Below are 25,494 nucleotides of genomic sequence, written 5' to 3'. Positions count from 1 at the left end.
AAAGGGCGATAACTTTCACTGCCATCATGCTAGGTTTTACTCCTCAGACCAAACCAAACTTTATCTCAATCACAGGGGTGGTTAACTGGAGTCCAGATAGATGTAAACTTAAGTCTGGATGAATGTTTTAGGTAGTTGAAACGTACCTTAATTTTACCTCATATATGGTTTTAGGGAGCTGATTTTAAATGTTGCGGCTGAATTTTCTGAACTCTTGTTTTCTAGCCACCAGTCCCCATGGACCAGGTCGGAAAGATTAGAGGGCAGCACTATGGTTCAGGAAACCCCTACACTCAGCAGCAGGGTCCTCCCCCTGGCTCCCAGCAAGGACCTCCCTACCCAGGCCAGGCTTATGGACCTCCAGGGCCCCAAAGGTACCCTATGGGCATGCAGGTGCGAACTCCTGGAGGCATGAGCGGAGTGCAGTATGGACAGCAGGTTAGCCTTAATTGATCATTGCTGTGTTTTTGAAATCATTTACTGGGATATCCTTTATAAAATTTCATTTGCAAATTACAATGCAGCCACTTTCAAGAGCCAGATGTGGAGCAGCAACAAAATTATACTAAACTATCCAGGGGTGCATTTCCCGACCAACGACAACGCTGTGGTAAACCACCATAGTATGCATTGTTTGAGAAACTAACTAGCTACTCACGACTGTTTCCCGAAAACAAAGTAAATTTAGAGCTCATCTATCATTTGAACCACGCTTGTTCAACAATGTAGTTGATGACGTCACAGGTGGTGGAGTAAAAACCGTCTTCTAATTAAATTGTTCAGAATGATTTAATGTCATATTATTGCTGTAAAGCGCTTCTTTTTTTCTTGACAAACTAAAAGATGTAAAATTTTATTTGTATATATTTAGAATGATCGATATAGAATGCACTGCATGTTGCTTGCTTACTTTGCTCAAAAGCATGATGCATGTAAGTCTACATATCATAATATAATAAGGAACTATGCTTCTAACAACAGCTCTAAACCTGTAGTTTCAAACACGTAACTTTGCGATGCTTGCGATTTATCATTGGAACGATGGTTTCAGGAAACACTTAAATCGTTGAACTATGCTGGAACCAAGGAACTTGCGACCATAGTTGGCTAATGATGGTTTTGGAAAAAAACACAGAATGGTACCTGATTTTCACATATGAAACATTTTTGTAGCCTATATACTTGAGGGTTTCTTGCTGAATTAACAGTATTATGGCAAATTAAACTGTGTTTAAAGATAAGTATGTCTGAAGAAAACACTGCTGTGAATGATCGTAATTGCAAAGGACTAACTAGGGTTGTGTGTTCATTATAATGTGAGGAGCTCTAGGCATGAGCTGCGCAGACGTGCGTCATCTTTATACAATGAGGGCTACGCAAACACACTGCTTTACAATGCGGGTTGTGCAGACAATTCTTCTTTAACAACGGGGGCTGCACAGACACACTTTTTCTTTATACAATGCAGGATGCATACACACACATCTTCTTTATACAACGGAGTCTGTGCAGACACGTGTCTTTCTTTATACAGTTATAAAGTCAGGCGGGTCTGTGCAAACTGAGCATTCTCTTTATACAGTGCGAGCTACAATGTTATAAAGTCAGGCCAGTCTGATCTGTAAAGTGTCAGCTTATATGCCCCTTAGCCTTGTTCATATTTGTTTACAACGTGATTGGCAGCAACTTTGTTTACAACTACTCGCACAGAGTAGCGAGAGTCGCGAGAGGAAAGTGAAACATTTGTTGGAATCATGATGCCAGCTTAACATCGTCATGTCTGTCAGCCGTTAGGGATGGACGAAGACATCGTCTATCAGCCCAACCCTAGCACTTTCTGCTTTTAGGCAATAGTTTTTGGTACATTACTATTGTTTCTGGGTGGTAAGTGGTCCATATGCTGATTTGTTCTGTTTATATATACGTTTAGATTTATTCAGATTGTGTGCAAACCTTTACTCTCTTCTTTTTTTGCCAAAACTTGAAGGTTTCTAACATTCTAAAGAGGTCTTTCATTATATCATCTCTGCTTTCAAAGAAGGTTGTCATAAGTTCACAGTGGTTTGTCACATGGGGATTTCCTCCCTTAGGTTTGTATGTTTGTGTGTGAGCATCTGCTTTTCTTGATCCTGGTCTCTGTTCAAATGTGGACCGATGGGTGCCTTATTCTGCTCATTGTGATGAGTAAGCTCAGAGGCTGGTATGTCATCTATTTGTGAGATTGCCATAGAATATGCTCTCAGAGTAATTTTTTTTAGCAACATCCATGTGAGACATACTTCTCTTATCCATTCTTATTTCCTTTTTCCTTGAGAGGGAAAGTGCCCTGCCTGTCACCATCAGACTTTTTTGTGCAACAAAAGGCCTTTCTTTGTCAAGCATTTTACCGAAAGCCTGTGTGCTCACTGGTTTGTTCAAGTAGGTAAGACCTTTGAAGAAAATGTTGACCTTAGCTCAGATGAATCCTAAAATGTCTTTTTGCAATTGTGATGGTTTTTGGACGTGTGGAATAGGAACAACGTGTCTCACAATCCAGCGTAAATCAATGTTGTGTTAACTCTCATTATGTCTTGGAGCTCTAAGTAAATGCATATTATACATCTTTACCTGCCTCACTATTTTACACCCCAGCTGCAATTTGATGAAAAGTGTTAAAGATTACTAGTAAAGATTACTACACATATTAGCATCTGAAGGCATATCAATAAATTCACTTTTATTTTGTAACTGCGAATAAAGTGTGGCTTTTTGCGACCAGTTTTCATGACAGCGCGAGCATCTTTTACAAGTACATGTGCGACTTGCAAATTTATAATTTCTTCTAGTTTTCATGTGGAAAGACGAGTAGAATGTGAGCCCGCCGTCAGTGCAGGCTGTGTGTGATAGTAAACTGCAACCGCTATTGCGAAGGTGTGCAATCCACGTCGTCAATGACAAGTTTACACACACACATCTATCAATAAGAAAACTTCTCTGTAGACCCTGACTCTTTTTAAATAAACATCACCAAATCTACTGTCATCAAGTAACTCCATGGAGGGCGCCATTACCACGAGTGACTTCCTGTTTGGTGCTACCCCCCCTCGACGAGAGAATGGAGACGGGAGCACCAGGAGTGACAGGGACTAGAGATGGGAGAGAGGCAGCCCACGGCGGATGTCCCTCGTCCGTGCTGCCCGAACTCCTTGGCACCGCGATACCCCTCGACAGCGAGGGCTCTTCGACAGCATGTCACTCCTTCCTCCTGGGTTTCGGCACCAATGTAATGGGGAACATTTAACAAAACTTTAATCAAATGAAACAAACAATAAACACAAGTAAAAAACTGGCAGCCACCTCACGTTAGACTGCCGGCAATAAAACATAAACACAAACTTAACATATGTCCGGGCCTGGTCCTCTCTCGTCTACAGTCCTATCGTTTTTCCTCTAAAGCTCCCGATCTCCTCTGTGAGATGCGGGACTGGTGCGCGCACAGCTGATTCAAACTATCACTCACGCCACCGGCCCCGCCTCACGGCTTTCGTCCCGCCTTTCGTCCCGAACATTTTTCGAAGTTGAGATTTGCATTACCTAAAAGGTGACTAAGCTTTTCATTGACGTATGGTTTGTTAGCTGATATACAACTATTTAAAACTTTGGAATCTGAGGGTGCAAAAAATCTAAATATAGAGAAAATTGTGGGTGACGTTGTTATCAGAGGCGCTGCAGCAGGCCGTTGCTAAGAAGAAACAGGTAGTTTTAACACTATATTGGCTTACCACTGTAATTTACATAGATACCAAACTTGAGGTCACATATGATATCGGAAACAATTCAGCTCCAGGATCTGCTGAACATGTTAACATAGAAGGTTGCAATATTGCAGTCATTTAACATTTTGCCACTGTGATTAAAAACTACGGATGCACGATAACTTATTGGCCATATCGGTATCTGCCGATAAAGGGCCATTTTTAATGTTATCGATATCGGCAGATAATACAATTTGGGCAGATATAGTTTAGCCGATAAATCGAATAATTTTCTCTGGTTAAAATTCTCCAGCTGCACGCTGCTCACAGTTAAAATACAGTACAGTACATCATTCACTTACTGCTGTTAGCAAAACGTTGTTGATGTAGGTACAGTGTGTAGATAAAGTATTTATAAATGTGTAAATTACCGGAACAAAAGTATATTGTTTGAATCCGACTACTATCAGAATGCTTTCTGTCTTGAGACCTGTTAGACTGTTGGCTATTATAAAAAACATTCTGGGTTGCTCAGGAAGAACATCTACAATTTGTTTGTTGAATAAAATATACCAGAAAAGTTTCTTTAACTATAGTAAAGAAGGCTTGGTGCAAAAACCCGTTTTTGCGTTTTGTTTCAGTCTTAGGAAAAGTTATATTAATATCTGGATACTGTAGATCGGCCAATATATATCGGTTATCGGCTTCCAGTGTTAAAGAATCATCAGTTATCCGCCAAAATTTACATATCGGTGCATCCCTATTACAAACCCAGTATCTGCCACAATATATACGTATTTTGAGTTTTATTTTTTTTTGACGAATGAATCACAGAAAACTTTAAGGGGGATTTGACTGAAATCAGCCTTTTTTGGTTGCAATATATATTATGTGATGATATCGCAACCATCAATTATTTTGGCCATTATAGTCGTGTATTGAACATGATTTATATCTGAATATAGGCTAAAATGTTTAATAAATGTGCCACGCAATAGAGTAAGATATGCTTGTTTATAAATAGCATACTTAGTTTTTGTCATGTTTGTCTCTATAGATGGGCTATGGACAACATGGACCAAGTGGTTATAGTCACAATCAAGGTGGTTACTATGGGCAGCAGGGCCCTTCTTCCCACGGAGGCCCACAGCAGTCTCCATACCCCCAACAGCCCCCCACTGGACCAGGCTCCCAGTCTCCCTTTACCCAGCAACCCCCTGGTCCTTCTCATGGTCAGGGTGGGCCCCCCTACAGTCAGCCTCAGGGCCAACCTTCATATTCTCAGACTCAACAATCAGGCCACTCACCCTATTCCCAATCCCAAGGTCCTCCTCAGTCGCATAGTACTTCTCAGGGCCAGCAAGGACCACAGTCACAGCCTGGATATTCTCAGCCACCTTCCGCTCTTGTGCAGGCACCTCAACAGCAGGGTCCCTCTCACCAGCAGGGTCCCTCTCAACAGCAGCAGGGTCCGGCTCATACACAGACGTCCAGCTCGGTATCCCCACAGTCATCCCAGAAACCTTCGGGGCAGGGTCAGCCCTCACCCTATTCTCAGACTCCTCCACTGCAGTCTCAGCAACAGCAGCAGCAACAACAGTCACCCTTCCAACGTTTTCCACCGCCACCACAGGTAAAACTTTGTGCTTGATTTAAATGATAAACCCCAACCAGCAAAACTGCAAAAGGAACCAAAGTTATACGCGCCTCACCACAGCACCTGAATCGCGGATAAACTCTAGACACAGGACAGTGCTGACTATGAAATTTACATGACGCACTGCTCATGACGGCAGGCGGTTGATATATATATTTTGGTATAATAGCTACATGTGGTGTGTGACGACTGATCACTTTTTTTTTGCACAATTATTACTAGTAAAGCCATATTGCAATGTTTGACTTAGTCATTACAACACGATTCAAAGTGGGAAAAGATTTGTAAAAACTTACAAATTAATTATTAGTATTAGGGTCAATGTTTCTCAATTAGTTTTTGTATTAATTTCCCAGGAGCTGTCTCAAGACTCCTATAGTTCCCAGTCATCTACTCCTTCTTCCAACCAGCCAATGGTGTCCAATAAGAGTGGGCCAGAAGACAACATGCAGGGACGACCTTCCAGCCTTCCTGTGAGTCCCACACTGGCTTTTAAAATGCTTAAAGCATTTTAGATTAAATACATTAATTGTTGTGGTAGTGGTACCACATTCTTGGAGAGTGTAGATGGGTGTTCTGAAACTAGTTGATGCTTTTTATCTGCAGATCTTCACCATTAGCACATACATCGCTTTCAGTTGTTAGCTGGCACAGAATAATGCCTTGTTTTCAAAACATGGCAAGGTTTGTGTGCGGCTAATGCGCAAAACACATAAAGCAGACTCATTGAAAAAGGCAATGGCTACCCACTTATTACATTACTTGGTTACGGACACACATTTGTTTTGCATTTTTAAAGGTAATTTGGAAAATGTTCGCAAGAGTTTGTGTGGCGCATGTCTGGCAGCTGCTGCACACGATGATTGACAGGTTACAAAGCAGGAGGAGAGATTTTGTTAATAAGTTTCATTTCTTCGTTCAAATATATGAAGTGTTGTCCTCGTTTAAATTTTGTATTTTCATTAAAAATAATAATAAACCACAAACTGTGTTTGAAATTAGGGGAAAATCTGAAGATCTTTAAATTGATTTATGATACAAGACAGTTACATTGTTATTAGTCTTTTTATTTTGTAATAAACATTCCGTTTAATATTGTGATAGTAAGTGAGGTTGTCAGTGTTATTTTTTGTTGTTTAATTAACCATAAATAATGAATTAATAACTATTTGTATCAAAATAAAATGTTATTTTTCTATTCGGATTCCATCCGCCTTTGTTAGTAAGGGAGTTTGTAATGATACTAGGCTATTTTATGTTAAATTTTTCGTAAATTATAACGAAAAACCTTTTTAGCATTTATTACGTCAAAGGAAAAAGGTGCAAAGATCTAATGCTGCAGATCAAAATAAGCGCTTTAGATGGAAAACATAATTGCAACATATATTTTATTTTATAACTAAGGTGTGGTGTTATCGGTAACGCGTATTGTCCCAAGTTTATTAGTTGCATCAATGTGGTGCGTCGGGTTTTGTTTGCATTGATAGCATGTGAACAGTTTAATCAGTTATTTTATTTGAAATGGTTTAGAAAATCATTAAACTGTTCATTTGACTTTATGCTCATGTAAGTCAAGTCAGCTTTATTTATATAGCGCTTTTTACAATTTTCATTGTTACAAAGCAGCTGTACAAGAAAACATTGACTACAAGTAAAGCATAAAAGGTTATGGAAATCAAAACACAGGTCAAATATCAGACACACTATGTAATCCAAATAATTGTTATTTGTGTGAGACAACCCCTAAAGGTTGTAACGCGTTAGGGACATCCGTGAGTAAAAGCACACTTTTTCAAATTCTATAGATTCTTTGTAATAGTTTCCATATTGTCCTATGCACATTTAGTAATCAAATAACAAATTTCTCACGCAGACGCACGCAATTATGGGAGTGCACAACTGAGGTGGCGACATGTATATTGGTCCATTTGTTAATTATTAAATTCATCATATTATTATATTATCAATCACACAGATTCATTTGAACAAAGCTAATAGGTTTCTATTTAAACTTAGAAAAAAATGTATTCAGGCGAGGAAGCTGGCGCTTTGTGTGGCATTTGCGCATCGTCATGCATATATGTGCAGATGCATACTGCAGTATGAAGATTGATTGTGAGAATTTGTCTAAACTGACATCCCTACTTTGGATTAGTTGGCTTTACATGGCTTCAGGAGTCAGACGGTTGTCTGCGTTTTATTATGCGCAGCTTGTCAGTGAAGTACAGTTAAATGCTGCTGCATCTGAAAGCCAGAGGGCGCTCTCGCGCATAAGCTCAAAACATGCACTGCAGAAGAAGTACCATAAAACATGTTATATATTTATAATGATTAAACAGGGTCCGGGTTGAGTTGACGTGTTGTTTTTGGAGAGCTGCATATCATGCTATGCAGAGCTACGAACAGCCTACGCCATAGGTTCTACACTTTGGTAGGGGATGCAGAGTTTTTTATCCCAGAGAAATCCCTCGGGTTAGCCATGTGAAAGGCAATAATCAAGCCCTCGATTGACCCAACTACCACCACATCTCCCTCTTGATGTGTTTATATGGTAGATTAGCCCCCCACTGTTTTACCCTTCATGTCTTTAGCCTGGCTGACATGAAAGGTAAAACACCTTACGACTTAAAACAACTTGCCACCTGACCTGCATATTCAAGTTATCCAAATATGTGACAAACTAGTTGGATCCTAATGATCTTACTATGCTGAGAAACAATGTTTAGTTATATAACTATATAACTATACTGGGGCAGTTGTGGCCTTATGGTTAGAGAGTTGGACTCGTGACCAGAAAGTTGCCAGTTCGATCCTCAGGGCCGGCAGGTAACGACTGAGGTGCCCTTGAGCAAGGCACCTTACCCCTACCTGCTCCCCGGGCTGATAGCTGCCCACTGCTCCGGGTGTACGTGTGTTCACCACTTGCTGTGCGTGTGTTCACTACTCACTGGATGGGTTAAATGCAGAGGTCACATTTCAGGTATGGTTCACCATAACTGACAAATAGGTCACTTTCACATAAACAACCCAAACCAACACAATTGGCTATGATGAGTTTGTCAAAATAAAGCTTTCCGTATAGCATCTAAGTTCAAAAACCTGTACATTGACTGTGGTTTGTTGGTTGTTGAGTGGAGACTTCATGCACATTAATGGTGAAAAAAGCTGCTATCTAAAAAGCCTCACAGCAAGTAATGAGAACCAGCTTGACAGGTTCATCTTGTTTTCTGATAATCGTTGGTTTGCATCACAATGAATGAACATGTCTGGAACTCTTTCAATGGCACGTTACAAAGTTTTTGAATTTGAGTTTTCTGTACACATGTAGAGCAGTAATTTATGGATTCACTCATCTGGTTCTTAACTGGTTTTACTTGAACCTTTTTTCTCTTAAAAAGGACACTACATTACTTGTGTTATTTCTCTATGTTCAAGGCTGGAATACACTATCAAACTTCGGAACAGATACAAAACAACACACTTGCATACTTTATAAAAGTTTGCAGAGAAAAACAGGGCATCACACACTATGCCATAAAATCTGCTGACTTTCTGCAACAAGTCCAGACTGAAAATCTGAGCAAAAGTCTTGTAGTGTATTCCAGCCTTTATCAAAATGTCACTTGCCCAGGCTGCATTTGAGTTCAACTATCAGCCTGTTTTGTGCTGCTCTTTTGTAGAAGTATTCAGATTCTGTGACATGTTTCCTGTTGCTATTCTGGGTCTTCCTGTGTGCACGTGGCTTATTCAGATTCACGGGCTGTTGCTCATATTGACCGTTCTGTGTTGCGCTTGCACTCGCAAGATTTTATCTCGTTCTGTGCATTAGTTTAATGAATGGAACCGAGACGAGTTAGATTAAAGAAAGCTACAGTATTTGACAACTGTAATTGTTTGTCATTTAAAAATAATGCAAAAAAGTCTTTATGCATTGAAAACATTTTATTTAAATTGACCCCTTTTCCTTTGCTCTGTCCTTTTTATCCTTTCCAACAAAACGCAGGCAGTCTGTCAGAGGTACTTTAGTTTATTTGATGGCCAAAGTGAATCTGACACCGTGTCCACAATGGACGCAGCAGGATGCAGCCCAATAAAAGACAATAGAACGCATTAGAATCCATTATAATGACACATTTTGTCCACACTGCATGCAGCGTGACACGACAATCCCATTAGAACAAGCTGTGTATCGCACCGCGTCCGGTGTAGACACGGTGTTAGCTGAAACATAACATATACAAAACTGGTTATATTCTTACAGCTGCGAGACGCCAGAACATTGCTATGGTTACTAATGTATCAATCATCACAAATGCGGATACATGGAACTTACGGCATTCACTCCCGCATTTAAATGGGGTTGTCACTAGTGGCCCCGATCTCTCTGGGGGCTTTCCGCTATAGAAGGAGTGATGCTCTGGAGAAGAGGACTCAGACAGGCTTTTTTTCTGTGTCAGTCACCCACCCCCCCAGTGTCCACCTTGTCTGTTTTTCTCCAGACGGGGTGGCTGCCTTTTTCACCAACGCATCTGTGGCTCCAGCTACTATTGTGACCCGCACAAAAGACCTCCCAATACACACACTTTCTCATGGCACCCCTCCCCACTGTGTCACATACAGGAGAGACAGTAGACGAGTCCAGATGCCTGTGAATACATGTTTTTATTTACCCCTCTAAGGCAACATCCACACGAAGCCTGAGCTTTCCCTATCCAATCTTTTTTTTCATGGCGTCATCCGAAATATCTGCATAGACACGAAACCACTAAAGCCGACTCAAAACGATGTAGGAGACATGCCAAATCAGTATGTGGAGCTGTAATTCTGCCACAGAGATGCACTAAAAACAGAGATGACTTGGAGAATGCACATAAAATTTGTGATGTCTGGGGTAATGACAACATCATTTTAGAAAATATATATGGAATGGCTGTACACACCAAATTGCAAGGGTGGCGATTTCAGATATATCCACTCTGGAACACGGTTTAAAAAGAATTGAGGTCTCGTGCTCCCAAAACGCTGGATATGTGTGGACGAAATGGAGATACGATACAAAATCTTTGTGTATACAGCTAAATGCGTCTCCGTGTGGATGGTCTCTAAATGTGCACCCAGCACTCTTTCTTCCATTTAAGGATGTTTTGAGCCTGATTTGTTTCAAAAGTTTGGTAATTTTTGACCTGCATTTTTTGAATGCAGTTAAATTACGATGATTGAAGTCTTTACTCAACTTTCAGACGAAAGAGAGTGGATGTTTTTGGTTGGGCGATCTTCTCCCTAGTCAGTTCGTCCTGTGAGATCACAGATAAAACACCATAGCATCGGGATCTATGACAAGCCACTTTATTTGTAAAAAAAGACATAAGCCGCTTTAATGGAGACTTCTGGCTTTCTATGCCATCATGCATATGGTAATTGGTTGGAAGCAGTGCATAGGCTGTCATTTTAACATGTATTACTCTTTTCACACGTAATTATTGTGGTTTCATACTATCATGCCATACTATCATGTAGCGAAGCTGTCTTTGCCCATTTGGTCGGCATGCTGGCGGTATGACCAATGGACTTTTCCATTCATTTCACTTCTTCACGAAGACTTGTGAGTCGGTAATGTGCATTCGCATGACCAAACACTGGGTACAAGGAGTGCTCATGGGAGCTTTGTAGTGTTGCATTGTTTATTTTAAAGGTGCTGTGTGTAGGATCTATTGACAGAAATGCAATATAATATACATGTCTTCAGAGGTGTATAAAGACTTTACATATTGAAGAGTTATGTTTTCGTTACTTTAAAATAAAGTAATCTGGTCACCCTCCATGGAATTCCCCATGTTGTTGCTACAGTAGCCATGTTGTTTCTACAGTAGGCCTAAAGGGACAAACTGCTCTGAGCGTGTTTCATAAACACTTTATCTACTTTGTAAAAAAAAACATGACACGTTACAACCCGCCGCATCCAGTGTGGACAAAATTGTTTATTGTAAGGGGTTCTGATTGGTTTCTAATGACTTTTGTCATGTCGCGCCAGTCACGTCCACTGTAGACAGAGTGTTAGTCATGTGTCAGACGCCATAGTGCTTCGAATGGGAAGGGGAAGGGTGGACAATTAGATGCTGCTACGTTTCATACACAGAACCTTTATGAAACTACAATTAAAAATGATATTTAAGCTGCCAAGTGGCTAGTGGGAGTAGCTGTCTTACCCGCCACAGCTGAAATCTATCGCATTTGGTGGTTAATGTCAAGCCCTGGTCTAGAGTCAAAAACGTAGCACAGAAGGGCATGCTCACGCAGACAAGAGCAAGCGTTCCTCTGCTCCGCGAGCACCATGCAAGCATTGAAGCTCACTGACAGACAGAAGTGCGACAGGGCAGAGGAGATGACACTTCACCTCACGCTGATATTCCTTTTAAATGTATTTTCAAAAACATTGATGCAGAATTTGTAGTAATCTAACAGTGTTGATTTCTTGATCTTGTCATAGTTTTATCAACATACATTTTCGTACCAGTGTTGCAATAAAAAAAAATTCTATAATCGCCATGATTCACACGCCCCAAAACATTTAACCTAAAACTTTGAATCATGCAATGCTAAAATTTCATGAACTTTCCTGAAAACTGTGGCTCCCCAGTGCCTATCAGGGGTCTCCAGTTTGAGAACCATTGACTGGGTGTCATTAATGCCCAGAACATGGTGTCGGATTAGTTATATGCTTATGGTTTGGGATTGCTGAAAGGATGATATCTGAGGTATAGCTGTATGTGAGGTTGTAAGGAGTGCTAGTACACAGAGGCCTCTCCCCAATACGCTCACATTTTGTGGGGTGGTACTGCCCCCTCATGGCTGAGGTCTGCACAGCTTCAGCCAACTATGGTTAGGGCTTTTTTAATCTTGGAAGATACAGTTGTATTCTTAAAATCTTGAACTGTGATTTTTGGGGCAAGCATGAGGACCCTTTTTAATTAATGTGTAAGTGCGTGCCTCGTTTCTTACAGTCACTAAGAACTTCACACACACGTCACTTATCCAGATGCAGCAATGCTGTGTGCTCATGGTTGACTAAGGCCAGCGTTATGTTGTAAGTCTGCTCATTTATCTTAATCCACTCTGAGAAGATAAATGTGAAAAGAGAGGGGGGACAGATTCTACTTGGCACTAACGTGTCAAGCACGTGGAGACGGTTCCTATGGCAGCCTCATAGATGCAGCGTGCGTGGCTTTTTTTTCTCTGTCCCATTTTTCTTTTTCACTGGCTCAGTCCACTGTTTTGGCAACAGATGCATATGCGTGTGTATCCGTGAGGGGAAGTTAGAATGCGTGTGTGTATGTGCATGAGAAAAGGTTGGATAAAACCAGAACTACACATTCACACATATTCATATTCAATTGGTTCTTAACCACAGATCCTCTTTTTACATGCACATATAACCACTGTAACACCCTTTTATTTTGACTTGCTTTAAAAAAAATCACAGTGTATACAAATATTATAAAATGGGGGAAACACTGTTTGAATAATTGTAACTGTTTTCCTCACGGTGGTGTTTGTGAACATCCATGGTGACTTTTATATTAATACTGACCCATTATGATGAAAAAACTATTGTTGATTCTGTTATAGTTCTTAGTTCCCTTTCTGTTGGTCTCTCAACGTTGTGTCGAAAGACACAGGTATCTAAAATTTCACATTTTCTAAAAGTGCTTAATTTCCTACAGCGTGGGCGTGTCCCTGACAGGTCTCCCCTCTGTAACCTTGGATGCGATCGACCACTCACCAAAAGCGGTCACGGCTGGCTATGTCCTCCGGGACGCACCCACAACATCGCCTGGTTTCCTTACTCTTGGTTCCCTGGTGGTGAACTTGTTACCTTCCCTGCACCGTTTCGTGTACCCCTGTTGGGGTTGTGCACCATTCCTTCATGAGTTCTCCCCATTTGGCAAGACCGTGTGTATAATTTCCACATATCACCTCCCTGTCGGTAGGATGTGGTGTCCGTAGCACAGGCTCCTCTCTCGAGGTTCCTGCGCTCCCCAGTGTCCCTCACGGTGCCAGGCGGCCATCTCGTATTTAGAGTAGGAAGGCCCCCACCTGTGACAACCGTTGGTTAGAGCCCTCGCCCTTATACAAGAGCAGCCTTACATTTTTCATTGGGAGATCATGATTTGCGGCAGTGCTCACCCGTGACTCGCCTAGGCCGGTCAGGGTTGCGCAGCTTGATGTTGTGATACAGCCAAGCTCAGTGGCATTTCTTATAGGAACCCCATCTGTTGGTTTGACACGTCGCCTCATTCCCTCCATCAGGGAACTGAGGTTACATCCATAACCAAGAACTTTAAAGACCTTTAACGCCGAGTGGAGGCTGCGGAAAAGCACGGCAAGGTGAAATAAATAGCCTGCCCAGACGCCAATGCCTTCTCGTAACTGCTGCCTTAAATCGCTTTCCCGCTCATTGTCCTTCATAATTTCTGTTTGGTGAAACCTTCTTCCTAACTCTGTCCGGTCAAACACATCTCTCACAACCTTCAAAAAACGACTTAAAACCCATCTCTTCTGTGAATACATTTCTATGTAAACTAACCCTCTCTTTCTCTCAACAGGTAGTGGTTTAGCTTTTGTGGAAACTAGTAACTTTGTATTAGCACCTATTGTATTATTGCTCCTGTATGACATATCGCTTGGTGCTCCCTGATCTCTTTGCGACGTATGCAATACAAATATATACTATGTACCTATATGAGTATAGGTACTCAAGATTAATACGAGACTGGCAGAAACTGTTTGTTGTTCCCTGATCTTTAACCTTATTTTCGAACGAACAAGTAAACTATGTGATGAAACTATCCTTCCTTTTTGTCCGGAGACGTCTGTTTTATTAGCCCTTTCGGTGGAAAAAAAAGTGTCATTCAAAAGCACGCACAAAACACAAATAAAAACAGTTATGGTAAATATTTCCGCACCTGCAATGTATACCACAGTGGGTGATTGAAATGAAGAAGATACGTATATTATGTCATATGAAGATATATTGAGTTATTTAGTTTATTTCGTAGTTGATGGGTCTTTGAGAACATAGCGGTCTCCCATTTTGCACAACCGTCCGCCACCCTCCCATTATGTTATTTCTCCCAGACACGATCGCGAAAAGACAGAGGGAGACCCCCTGGAACACGGCTGTGAGGAGACCGCAACTCGTTCGCTAGCCGAGGGAACTCCATGACCTCTTGAGATGGCGGGGTCAGACAGGTTTATAGTATGTGAGGCTGCTGTCAGGGCTAAAAAGGTTAGATGACCGGGTTTGGAGGAGGATTGTCTTTAGTTTTGGGCGTATCTATACATTTTACGTGTACAGATTAGGTTTGTGCCTGACAGTTTGTCCGCCTTATGGTGCATTGCCGTTTTTCCTGCAAAGCTTAATGTTATGCATTTCTTGTTTTATTGCATAAATGAACCTTTAAATTAATGTAGATAATTTACCTGTAAATACAGTTTTCCTGTCGTTTCCACAAAACCCGAGGACTCCATTATAATAAATTATAACGTAATTGTTGGTTTCTAGTTTATGTGTACTTAGACTTACAAGTCTATTAATTAATATATCTTCTTTAGGATTTGTGATGCTTGAGATCAAATTCCTCAGAGAACGATTGCTTTCTGTTCTCTTAAGCCACACAAGTGTTGTGGTCATATACACACAATTTGGCATATTAAGAGACTCCGGGATTACAGTATACTCCTGGGTAATAAACACTTTTTCTCATGAGTCGGGTACACAGGAATCTATTTTAGATTCATGCATCCCATCATAAACACATGTACAAATACAGCTTTATACTTACAGCTTTCCTGTAGCTCAGTGGTAAGAGCATGACGTTAACAACACCAACGTCGTGGTTTTGATCCCAGGGGGTTGCACATACTTAGAACCAAAAGTATAGGATAATGCAATGGAAGTCGCTTTGGATAATAGCGTCTGCCAAATGCATAAATGTAAATGTTCAAATACACAGAGGATTTTTTCCTGTTAGGAGAGCAAACCTGGGTCATATAAACACTCTTCATAGACACACTGTGTGTGTGTGTGTGTGTGTGTGTGTGTGTGGCAGGAGTCTGAATCAGTGTCCTCCTCCTGTCTCTCCCTCTGGGGTTCCTCCAGCAGGTCATGGCCCAAAAATAGCAGCGGGCGCCGTTTCAAGTGCAAAACCACCAACTTTGGAGCCACAGCCAGTCTGTGAGTGTGAGATTTCTATGGGAAATCTTGGCCATGCTCCAGTTGGACCCAGTGTTCCACTCCCACTTTTTTCCGTTCCCTCTCTGATCTGGCTGGCAGATGAGCTTGCAAAATTTTGCTGAACACATGCACTCCTTGTGACGACAGTTTAGTGTGTAAATATTCCCCCACACACTTGTGTGCACACAAGCACCTCTCCACTGGGAGGCTTTATGACTGACTGCCAGATTGATTTCAGCGACTCATATGGGCTCGCTGCTCATTGCTCAAACTTGTTTCAATGCCGCTAGTTGTTTAATGTGTAGGATCAAAATCATGACATACAAGAAAACTGTATTTATGCATAACTTATTCATATTGTGTCTGTCGTGTTTTTATTTAATTCACAGTATTATCAATAGTAATAATTCACAAGTTGCTGATCTTTTGTGCCGATTCAACTACATGTTTACATTTTATCTAGAGAACATGAAAAGTGCATTGTGTAAGTCTTATCACCACAATGTAGTTTTTTTTATGAGGGTTATGAGGTCCTGTCAAAACATTCCACCTCTTAAACAATGGTTGTTTGGCAAGTTGTGTTGAAACTTTAGGGTTTGTACAGATCACTGACCTAATTGTTCACCCTTAAAGATCCTTAATTGCACTTTTTTATTCCTCTGTCTTTGCAGGACCTTTCAGGGTCCATTGATGATCTCCCCACAGGCACAGATGGTGCTTTAAGTCCTGGCGTGAGCACCTCAGGTGTTTCTAGCAGTCAGGGTGAGCAAAGCAACCCAGCACAGTCACCGTTCTCTCCCCACACCTCCCCTCACATGCCAGGCATCCGCGGTCCCTCGCCATCACCCGTTGGCTCACCTGCAAGTGGCCCCGCCTCACGCACAGGACCACTCTCACCCGGAGCCATGCCAGGTGTGAAGTTTAATGATATCATTTCATTTTCTGTACTACAAACAAGCTAAAGTTTTAGCTATTTATACTTTTTTGCTATCCAACTACAGGAAACCAGATGCCCCCCAGACCCTCCAGTGTGCAGTCAGATGGTATACTGCATTCCTCAATGGGTCAGGATAGAGGTAAACCATGTTTCTCTTCAAATGTGATCTTAAGTTCAAGTCAAGTCAAACTTTATTTATAAAGCACTTTTTCAAAACAACAAGTGTTTGCCAAAGAGCTGTACCAGCGTAAGCAATACAATATCACAGTGTAGATTAACATAAACACAGACTATTTAAAAGTAAATGAAATAAAATAAATTAAAATGAAATAAAGATAGCAGCTGACACAGAGTCAATTGTCAAAAAAAGTAGATTTTTAAACTGGCCTTTCTAGCATGTAAAGGCAGATTATTCCAAAATGTAGGCCCCTCCACTGCAAATGCATGGTCACCTCTAATCTTTAATCTTACACAGGGGACAATTAACAATGACTGGTCGGCGGACTCAGGTCCCCTCATTGGAGCATAATGCTGTATTGACTCTGACAGATATGACGGTGGCAGACCATTTAATGATAGTTAGGAGTTGACTTGACTTCCTCCTCTGCCTTCACAATGGACCCTTCTCTGACTTCTGCCTTCACAGAGCAGAGGTCGTCTTAGTTGGGTAAATGCAGCAATGGCTGCTTCTGGGGTGTAAGTGTTTTCCCTGCCGCCTAAGTTTTTGCCGACCTATATGTTTGGAGCCTAATTATTTTTTATAGAAACATTTGAAATGTTGTAGGCAAATGTTTCAGGCACAAAGTGTAACTATATAATTTACTGAACAATATATCTGGGAAAGAAAAACAATCTAACAAATAAACGGTTATTCTTTTCTTAATTAGTCATGCCCACAATCTCATACAAAAACTGCAATTCTAACAAAAAAATTATGTGAAATTTGGCTTCTTTTCTGACCATTTTAAAAGAAAAAAAGGGCATTTCAGCAGCACCGTAGTTGTGTTCCCAACTAGGACGACTTCAGGTTTGTGAGGGCAGAGTCGTGAAAATGTCCATTATTAGAATAAAACACTCACATGTATTTTAACTTTTTATTATTTGGCTTTGCATGTTTTGGTAGCGTCCACTTAAAGGACCAGTGGGTAGTTTTTTGGAGGATCTATTGACAGAATTGCAATATAATATACATAACTTTGTGTTCAGCGGTCTATAAAGACCTCTGAAATTACATAAGGAAGCGTTATGTTTTTGATGAGCTACTTCTATCTGGGTCCCCTTGCATGGAATGTTGTTGCCATGTCTCCGTTGTTTCTACATTAGCCCTTAACAAACAAACTGCTCAGTGTGTGTTACGTAAATAAGTTCTCATTTGGGAAAGAAGCGAAAACATGATGACATCTTAATCCTTTTCTCAGCTTCCATAGCGCTTTAAAAGGGTGGGGTGGAGTGAGCGATTGGTTGCAGTTCGCTACCTCACCGCTAGATGCCACCGCTAAATTTACACCATGATCCTTTAAGTCTGTCAATCTATTTTCAGTGACAGGGTTCTATTATGCTGGATTCACACGGGGCTTCAGCGCCAACGCTTCTCATTTACTCTGAATGGGTGATGTCATGCGTTGCTGAACTGAATTGCGTATCCGTCACCGTCGCTTCACTGGCTTTGCTCGCGACAAGAAGTTGAACATTTCTCAACTTCAAGCACAAATGCAGGCATGAGCCAATCAGAACGCCTTATGCAAATATTTCTTGGGCGGATGCAAGCCAATTGCGTTAATGCAAGACAGGAGAACAATTTGACTGGCTGTTTTCAGTATTACAATCACTTTGGCCACGCTTCACACATTCCCTCCGTCAAGCGTTGACGCTGAAGCCCTGTGTGAATCCAGCGTTAGGGTTACGATAATACGACTATCATGGCCAAATTAATTCACCATATCAAATTTCAATACAGCTTAAAAATGTATCATACATATGTTTCATATCATTCGATATTGATAATTTTTTTATACATTTGAATAGCCTTTATTAAGATCAATAGAAAATGACTGGATTAAACATTTTCCCAATTTCAACTGTATTACTGTGAAGTGTTTTGCTAATAAACAGATTATTATACCAGAGACAACAACAGGTTAATTACTGTAGGTTACTGTCACTTTAAAGGCCAATGCTAATACACATCCACTGTTAACTTTACTAATAACATTAGCCACTATGTGAACCTTGTGTGTTTTTGGCTTAATCTTGTGTGCATTTTACAGCGAAATTGCTAATAATACTTGGAAGAGAACTTTCTGAACCTGTGCTTAGTCTGCGTGCAGGTGTCGGATGTGCACAGTACGCTAACGTGTGAGAAGAAGGTCAAACCGTTGATAGCTTAAATAGGCACATCTTTAAAATGCATGCAAATAATAAAGTGAGATTTACGCTTTTAAAAAGTGTATGTGAATTTGTGTCGTGCTGAAGAATGCTGTATCATGATCATTGATCAAAACCCAAACTTGCAGGTTGCAAACGCGGACTAATTGTAAAATAAAATGCTTGCACTGTCTAAGAAAATAAAATGCTGTTTAAGATCCAGTGACTGCACATGGGTTGTTTTGCAACAAACTACATGTCTCTATATACATGTTAAGTTTGGAGCATTATATCGGCAATGTTTCAAACGTTATTGATAAAGGTGTATCGTTGATGCATATTGTTATAGTTATAGCTCTTTTTGGCGCAGTAAATCCCACTAAAAATGTGAGTGTAGGGAGGCAAAGAGTGAGTTTGCAATGAGTGAGTTTACAACGACTCTTAGAAACCTCAACTGTCCTCTTGTAAGAGCTGTTGGCATTCTCTCAGTAACCTTGCGTCACATTGATTGAGCCATCCCTATGGCTGCTGATGGACTGCTGTCTCCGCCCTCATCAAGTGGTACACTGTCTGCCATAGTATTCACACTGGAGTACTTACAGTGAGCTACAAGAATGTTTTGTAAACAAACAAGGTTTTTGGTTGTGGATGCAAGACTGAACAGAAGTCTTAATTTACTCCCGACATTGAGTCCCTGAAGATGCTGTGAATTACTTTTATTTATCAACAGAATGTGCAGAAGACATCAGGTGAAGTCACTTTACACCGGGACGTTTCACAAAAGAATGATTAGTAAAATGCTGGATTCAGAATTGGTCATGTTTTCAGTTTTAATAGATATGATGCATTTGTCCTGTGTATTGTCACTTATGTATTAAAACAATTTGCACTTTGTAAAGAAATAATGCAAAGTGCATTCACTCAAAGAGAGCATGTTTTCCCCTTTTTTTAGGTATGATGTGTTTGTCCTGTGTATTATCACGTATGTATAAAAAGAATGTGCACATTGTAGATATATAAGGCGAAGTGCATTCACTCAAAGAGAGCTTGTTTTCAGTTTTTATAGATATGATGTGTTTGTCCCATGTATTGTCCCGTTTAAAACTATTTGCGAATTGTAGAGACATAACGCGAAGTGCTTCACTTAAAGAGAGCATTACAGCGTGTTCCGTTTTTTAAACAAATGTGTATCATGTACTCTCACTTATACAAAACATTGTGTTTGTGTTTGTTTTTTAAAGATGAGACAATGAGCGTGTTTACATGCCCAAGTGATATCTTACGCCGATTATGACCAATAAGTTGATATATATGAGGCCATGTAAACGCGTAAAACTGTTTTCTTTTATGGAGGAAAGCTCATAAAGGTGCAAACAATACCCGCTCGGCAGAGGTAGATTTTTGCCCATTACTCCGATTACGATCTGCATATAAAAGCCTTTACCAGTTTTCTCTTAAGTTTTGTTTGTGCGCAGGGCTTAAACTCCTAAATGGAAGTAATTGTAAAATAACATAGAAAAGACCGCTCTCGAATCATGAAGTTGATGTAGAAACGTAAAGATGAAATACTATTGTTGCATATGTAGGTATTGCAGACATGAGAAGAGAAATAAAATACAGTTTTTGACCGTTTTCCACTGCAATTACCAAACAGTCTGTCGACGATGACGTCACTGCAGGCGAGAAACCCGTTGTTGTGCTGAGTTTGGATTTTGCGGTGACTCTCATTGAAACTGACGGGGGATTCGTTTATCCACACCTAATCCTAACACCTAATGTTAGTGGGGAATGGGGAGACATCATTTGCCATGAGTCCTTTTTCGGCACCACACCAACAAGTCTCAAACTTCCATGTAAACACGGTTTACTACGTAGCTGGTTTATTAGTATGCATGTAAACACACTCAGTGTTTCTCATTCACTTAATGACCGTTCTCTTCAGTTATGTTGTTGGAAGCACTGGCTTTCTGATGGAAAGGGGACGGAGACCAGCAGCTCATTTGCATTTAAAGAGACAAACACCAAAACAACCAAAAACGGACATTTAGGGCACAGTATAATACAAGATCTGTGGTGTATTTTGAGCTGAAACTTCATAGAAACATTCTGTGGACTCCTCTAAGATTTATATTACATGTTGAAAAAGGGCTACATTTGGGGGCCTTTAAGGCAAAATGCTAAATGGGTGGAAAATCGACTGTTGGAATGTTAACCAGATGCTGGCACTGAATATAAGGTATTCGGTGTAGCCTGACTCTAAATCAATAATCATGATCATATGTTAGTTATATGACACCTAAATGAACCACACCAGTCGAACTATGATCAGCACAAAAAACCTCTTAAGGGTAGTTAATTAAAGTGTGATGACATCCTCTCCCCTTCAGTATATATGCGAAACCCTCAGATGCCATACGGCTCTCCTCAATCAGGATCAACTTTATCCCCACGGCAATCTTCTGGAGGTCAAATGCATAGTGGGATTGGCTCCTATCCACAAAACAACAACATGGGCAACTATGGACCACAGAGTGGCCAGTATGGACCACAAGGTGAGAGATGTTCATTTAACAAGACATAAAGAGTCTGGTGACTGCTCACATTATTTTTAAATTGAAAGAAATTCTTCTGAACGGTTATTTTTTTCTCCCTCCTGGTGTTGACATCTTTCGGTGACGTCAACTTTTTTCACAAACAAACCAAAATGTGCTGCATGTTCCGATATGTTTCCGTTTCCATTATAAGTCCTGGTTTTGCTTTTAAATTTCTTTCAGATTGATAAACCTCTTTTGTCCTCACTCTTATTCTTGTCCAACAAAGACAGACAGGTTAGCCAGTACTACCCTAACCTTTTCTCTTTCAACACAGGTTACCCTAGGCCGCCATCTTATGGAGGTATGCCCAATGCTAACTACCCTGGTAGCACTGGAATAGGCGGCACAATGAATCCTATGGCAGGGCAGGGTGGAGGTGGCCCATATGCAGGTATGCCTCCTGGAAGGATGGTCCCGGGGCAGGTGGGGGCAAGGCCCTATGGCCCTGGCATGGGCCCCAACTTGGGCCCCAACCTGGGCAGCATGCCCCCTCAGGTGTCAACTGGGATGTGTCCGCCACCTGGGTTAAACAGGAAGACCCAGGATCCTGGTGCAGCTGGCATGCAACACGGCCCATCTAATTCGATACACAGGTAGAGTGTACCATGTGGCTCTTTCAAAATGTGTCTGTGAAATATACTTCCTGGCTTTTGCTACTGGGATATCTCCTGACATAATTAAACTGTATTTGTGTAAGTGCCTTATATGTAATACACTGTAAAATTTATTCTCTGCCCAAGTAGATTTTATGAAAAGAAATTATTAAAATGTACTTAATAGAATTGTGTTCCTGTTGTTTAACCAAAATTTGAGTTAAAATAACCTTAAACCTTAAATCTAAATAATTAAATAAAAAAAATTGTTGTTAAAATTGTAATAGTTTACATTCACAATTTACAAATAAGCAATTTTTGTTGTACATTTCCAGATGATCTGTTAGTGTCCAGCATGCTCCCCGTCTGACTGCATAAGGAGATTAATTTTCATAAGTTTTTCCTATTTTTTAATTATCTGTGGTTGCAAGTAAAAGTATTTTTAATAAAAAGAAAAATTTAGTTATTTTTTGTTGATTTATTTTTTAGATTTAGGAGAGTTTTTATTTTTTTTTATTTTTAAGTTTTATTTTTTTAATTGGTTACTGTTGTTCTAAAGAGTGGTGCTCATTGAGTGAATAACTGTGCTAATGCTAGTATAGAAGCCAGTCTCTTCTTACTTGCTCATCTGTGTTGTATAAGTTGCTAACCGAACAACACTGGCCCCCATGCATTTGTGTTGTACGGACACAAAACTAATGCAAGTGAATGGGGGCCAGTTAATATTCTTCAAAATATCATTGCTTGTGTTCTGCTGAAGAAATGCAGGTGTGAAATGATAAGAGGGTGAGGAAATGATCATAATTGTTATTTTGGTAAAAGGTCTTTAAATTGAAACATTCAAGTAGAATCACAACACAGCACTGCTGTACGGTGAATTCTGCAGAATACAAGCAAGTAGAAAAAGTATCATGTTTTAATTAGGGCTGTCAATTGAATGCTATAATTAGATTAATTATGGTAACGCATTGAATACTTGTGCCCTGAAATAGACCTATGTATAGGTCATCTGTCACTTAAACAGTTGATTGAAGAAGAATATGATCCAGGACGACGAAACCTATAGAATGCAGTCAGGATGTTCCTAACATTTATTTGATACAACAGCTCAATAAATGTATATTAATTAATTATTATTAAAGTTATTTTGGACAATATTATTTGGTTTTTGCTTAGTTTTACAAAACTAATAAACTAATAATAAGCAATTTACTAAACTGTTTGGCTTCGAGCAACGCACACAGTGACTTTTTTGAATCCGGTTTGAATGAGCTGGACAAAATGAATGGAGGAATGACTTAATCAGATGTCATTTACCACCACCTACTGGCAGTTTAAGCTTCTTATTTAGTGTCATTTTATAAAATAATAATAATTGCTTATTTCAATTTACATTAAAACATCAAGTATCGTTTACCCCAAAAAAATCACTGCTTGACAGTCCTAATCATTATACAACAAAGAAATCAAAACTAAACTTGTGTGGGCTAGTAATGCTTTAGATGCCCTTTTTAACATCACTTCACCTGCGCCCCACACCATCATTTAGAGCAGACACTGAGCTGACAGAGACGGCTAAAATGTTAATCCCACGCTTTTTTTGCACTTCACTCGCAATCTTTCTTTTTTTATGGCATATGCATCATGTCCATTCAAACGTGCCCCCTCAGATTTTTGAACAGTCACTTTTTCTACGATTCTATTTATCCGTTACGTGCTGAAGCCTCGTCATCTTTTATAGATTTTTGCCATTTTGATCACGTACAGGAGCTTAACATTTATCAATCCGGCTTCAGAAGCGACAGCCCCGGCTAATGATGTAATCAGCTTGGCTCATTTGTCATCCACATTCATTTCGCCCCATGACCAAACGCTGGTTCGAGAACTGGAACCATGAACTGGTTTTTGACTTGAAGCATTGCTGCTCAGACCGATCCGTGTATGTCACAACTACTTTGAGAGCATGCTGCTTCGTATGCTTTCAAATGGCTCTCACAATACTTTGGTGTAGTCTGTGCGTAGTTGGTATAGCATTGTTTAAAGTGAGTAACTTTTATGTGATTGTATCAACACTTGAATTTCAGGGTGCAAACTGCAAAGACTGAGAATACTCTGAAAGAAAATATTTTTTTCTCTAAATTGACTGTCAATATATTTAATCATTTACTAAAACTACTATAATACTTAAAATATACAATATATTGAATAATACATAATTGCCACTTTTCATATATTGAGAAATGTATGCACTTAAAATATTATATTATGTAATATATCGCATTATATATTTTAGTTTCACAGTAGGAGGAATTTTATCATCTATAAAAATTTTATCATCTATAAAAGGCAGTTAAAACAAAGGCTAACCACTTTGCTTTTGATTAGCTTTTTCTTTGTGCTCTGTTTATTTGTTTGACCTTGCACTGATATATATATATATATATATATATATATATATATATATATATATATATATACACAAAATATTTGTTCACAGAATACAATAGACTGACGCATTTAACTTGAAAATGTTCATCTTTTTTGTTTTACTGGGGAGTTTTATATATCCATCAGATGGTGTTATTATTTAAATTCTTGCAATGATTTGATGACGCTTAATATTGCTTTAAAATGTATATACAGTTAGCTCCATAAATATTTGGACAGAAGCACATTTTCTGTTATTTTAGTTAAATGTATTTGAGTTACAGTTTTATAATGGATATTGTGGTAAAGTGCACACTCATCTTTATTTAGAGAGTATTCACATCCAGATTAGCTGAAGGCTGAAGGAATTACAGCTCTTTAATATGAAGCTCCCCCCTTTTTCAAGGGACCAAATGTAATTTAGTAAATTTCTTCATAAATGAAGCATGCTAAAGGTCTGGAGCATTTGGAAGCTGTTGCTGTGAACCCACATCATGGGGTTCAGGGAAATCTCCATTCAAGTGAAACAGACCACAATGGGGAGCGTCATATTAAAGAGCTGTAATTCCTGTGTGTGGATACACTCTAAATAAGTCTGTGAGTGTGCACTTTACCACAATATCCATTATAAAACTGTAACTCGGTTACACTTTGATACACAGCTAAAATTACAAAAAATGTGCTCATGTCCAAATATTTATGGACCTAACTGTATTTGTATGTACGGTATATGTTTCTGTGTGTTGTGCACACTGTGCCCCCTTAAAAAAAGAATGGGTGCATGACGCCACTGCATTGCGCTCTGAATGTGCACATGCAGTGTTTGAGTACAGTATTCGTGAATGCTGGTTTTTTATTGCTGCTGAAAACTTGTAGAATGTACTTTATAAAGTTGTAATAAGTCTTTTTTAGATGTATTGTTTGTCTTTTAGTTTTTATTAATAAAATAAAGTA

At 39.8% G+C, this 25,494-nt stretch overlaps 1 protein-coding gene across 5 annotated transcripts in view; it reads left to right on the top strand.

Annotated features, from left to right (window-relative positions):
• arid1ab (AT-rich interactive domain 1Ab) overlaps positions 1 to 25,494 on the top strand; it is a 62,991-nt gene that overhangs the window by 26,383 nt on the left and 11,114 nt on the right. For 3 of the 5 annotated variants that reach the window (XM_079484769.1, XM_079484770.1, XM_079484768.1), the window contains exons 2-8: positions 226 to 438; positions 4,792 to 5,367; positions 5,748 to 5,864; positions 16,297 to 16,537; positions 16,627 to 16,701; positions 21,314 to 21,478; positions 21,795 to 22,113. In XM_079484769.1, coding sequence (XP_079340895.1) covers positions 226 to 438; positions 4,792 to 5,367; positions 5,748 to 5,864; positions 16,297 to 16,537; positions 16,627 to 16,701; positions 21,314 to 21,478; positions 21,795 to 22,113 — 1,706 coding nt within the window. The remainder of the gene's footprint in view (positions 1 to 225; positions 439 to 4,791; positions 5,368 to 5,747; positions 5,865 to 16,296; positions 16,538 to 16,626; positions 16,702 to 21,313; positions 21,479 to 21,794; positions 22,114 to 25,494) is intronic. The other 2 variants (XM_079484771.1, XM_079484772.1) reach the window with 2 other exon arrangements.

The sequence above is a fragment of the Barbatula barbatula genome, assembly GCF_947034865.1.
Source record: "Barbatula barbatula genome assembly, chromosome: 21".
In the NCBI taxonomy this organism is placed as follows: Eukaryota; Metazoa; Chordata; class Actinopteri; order Cypriniformes; family Nemacheilidae; genus Barbatula; species Barbatula barbatula.
The sequence above is the reverse complement of the archived record's forward strand: the minus strand, read 5'-3'. Positions and strand labels throughout refer to the sequence as shown.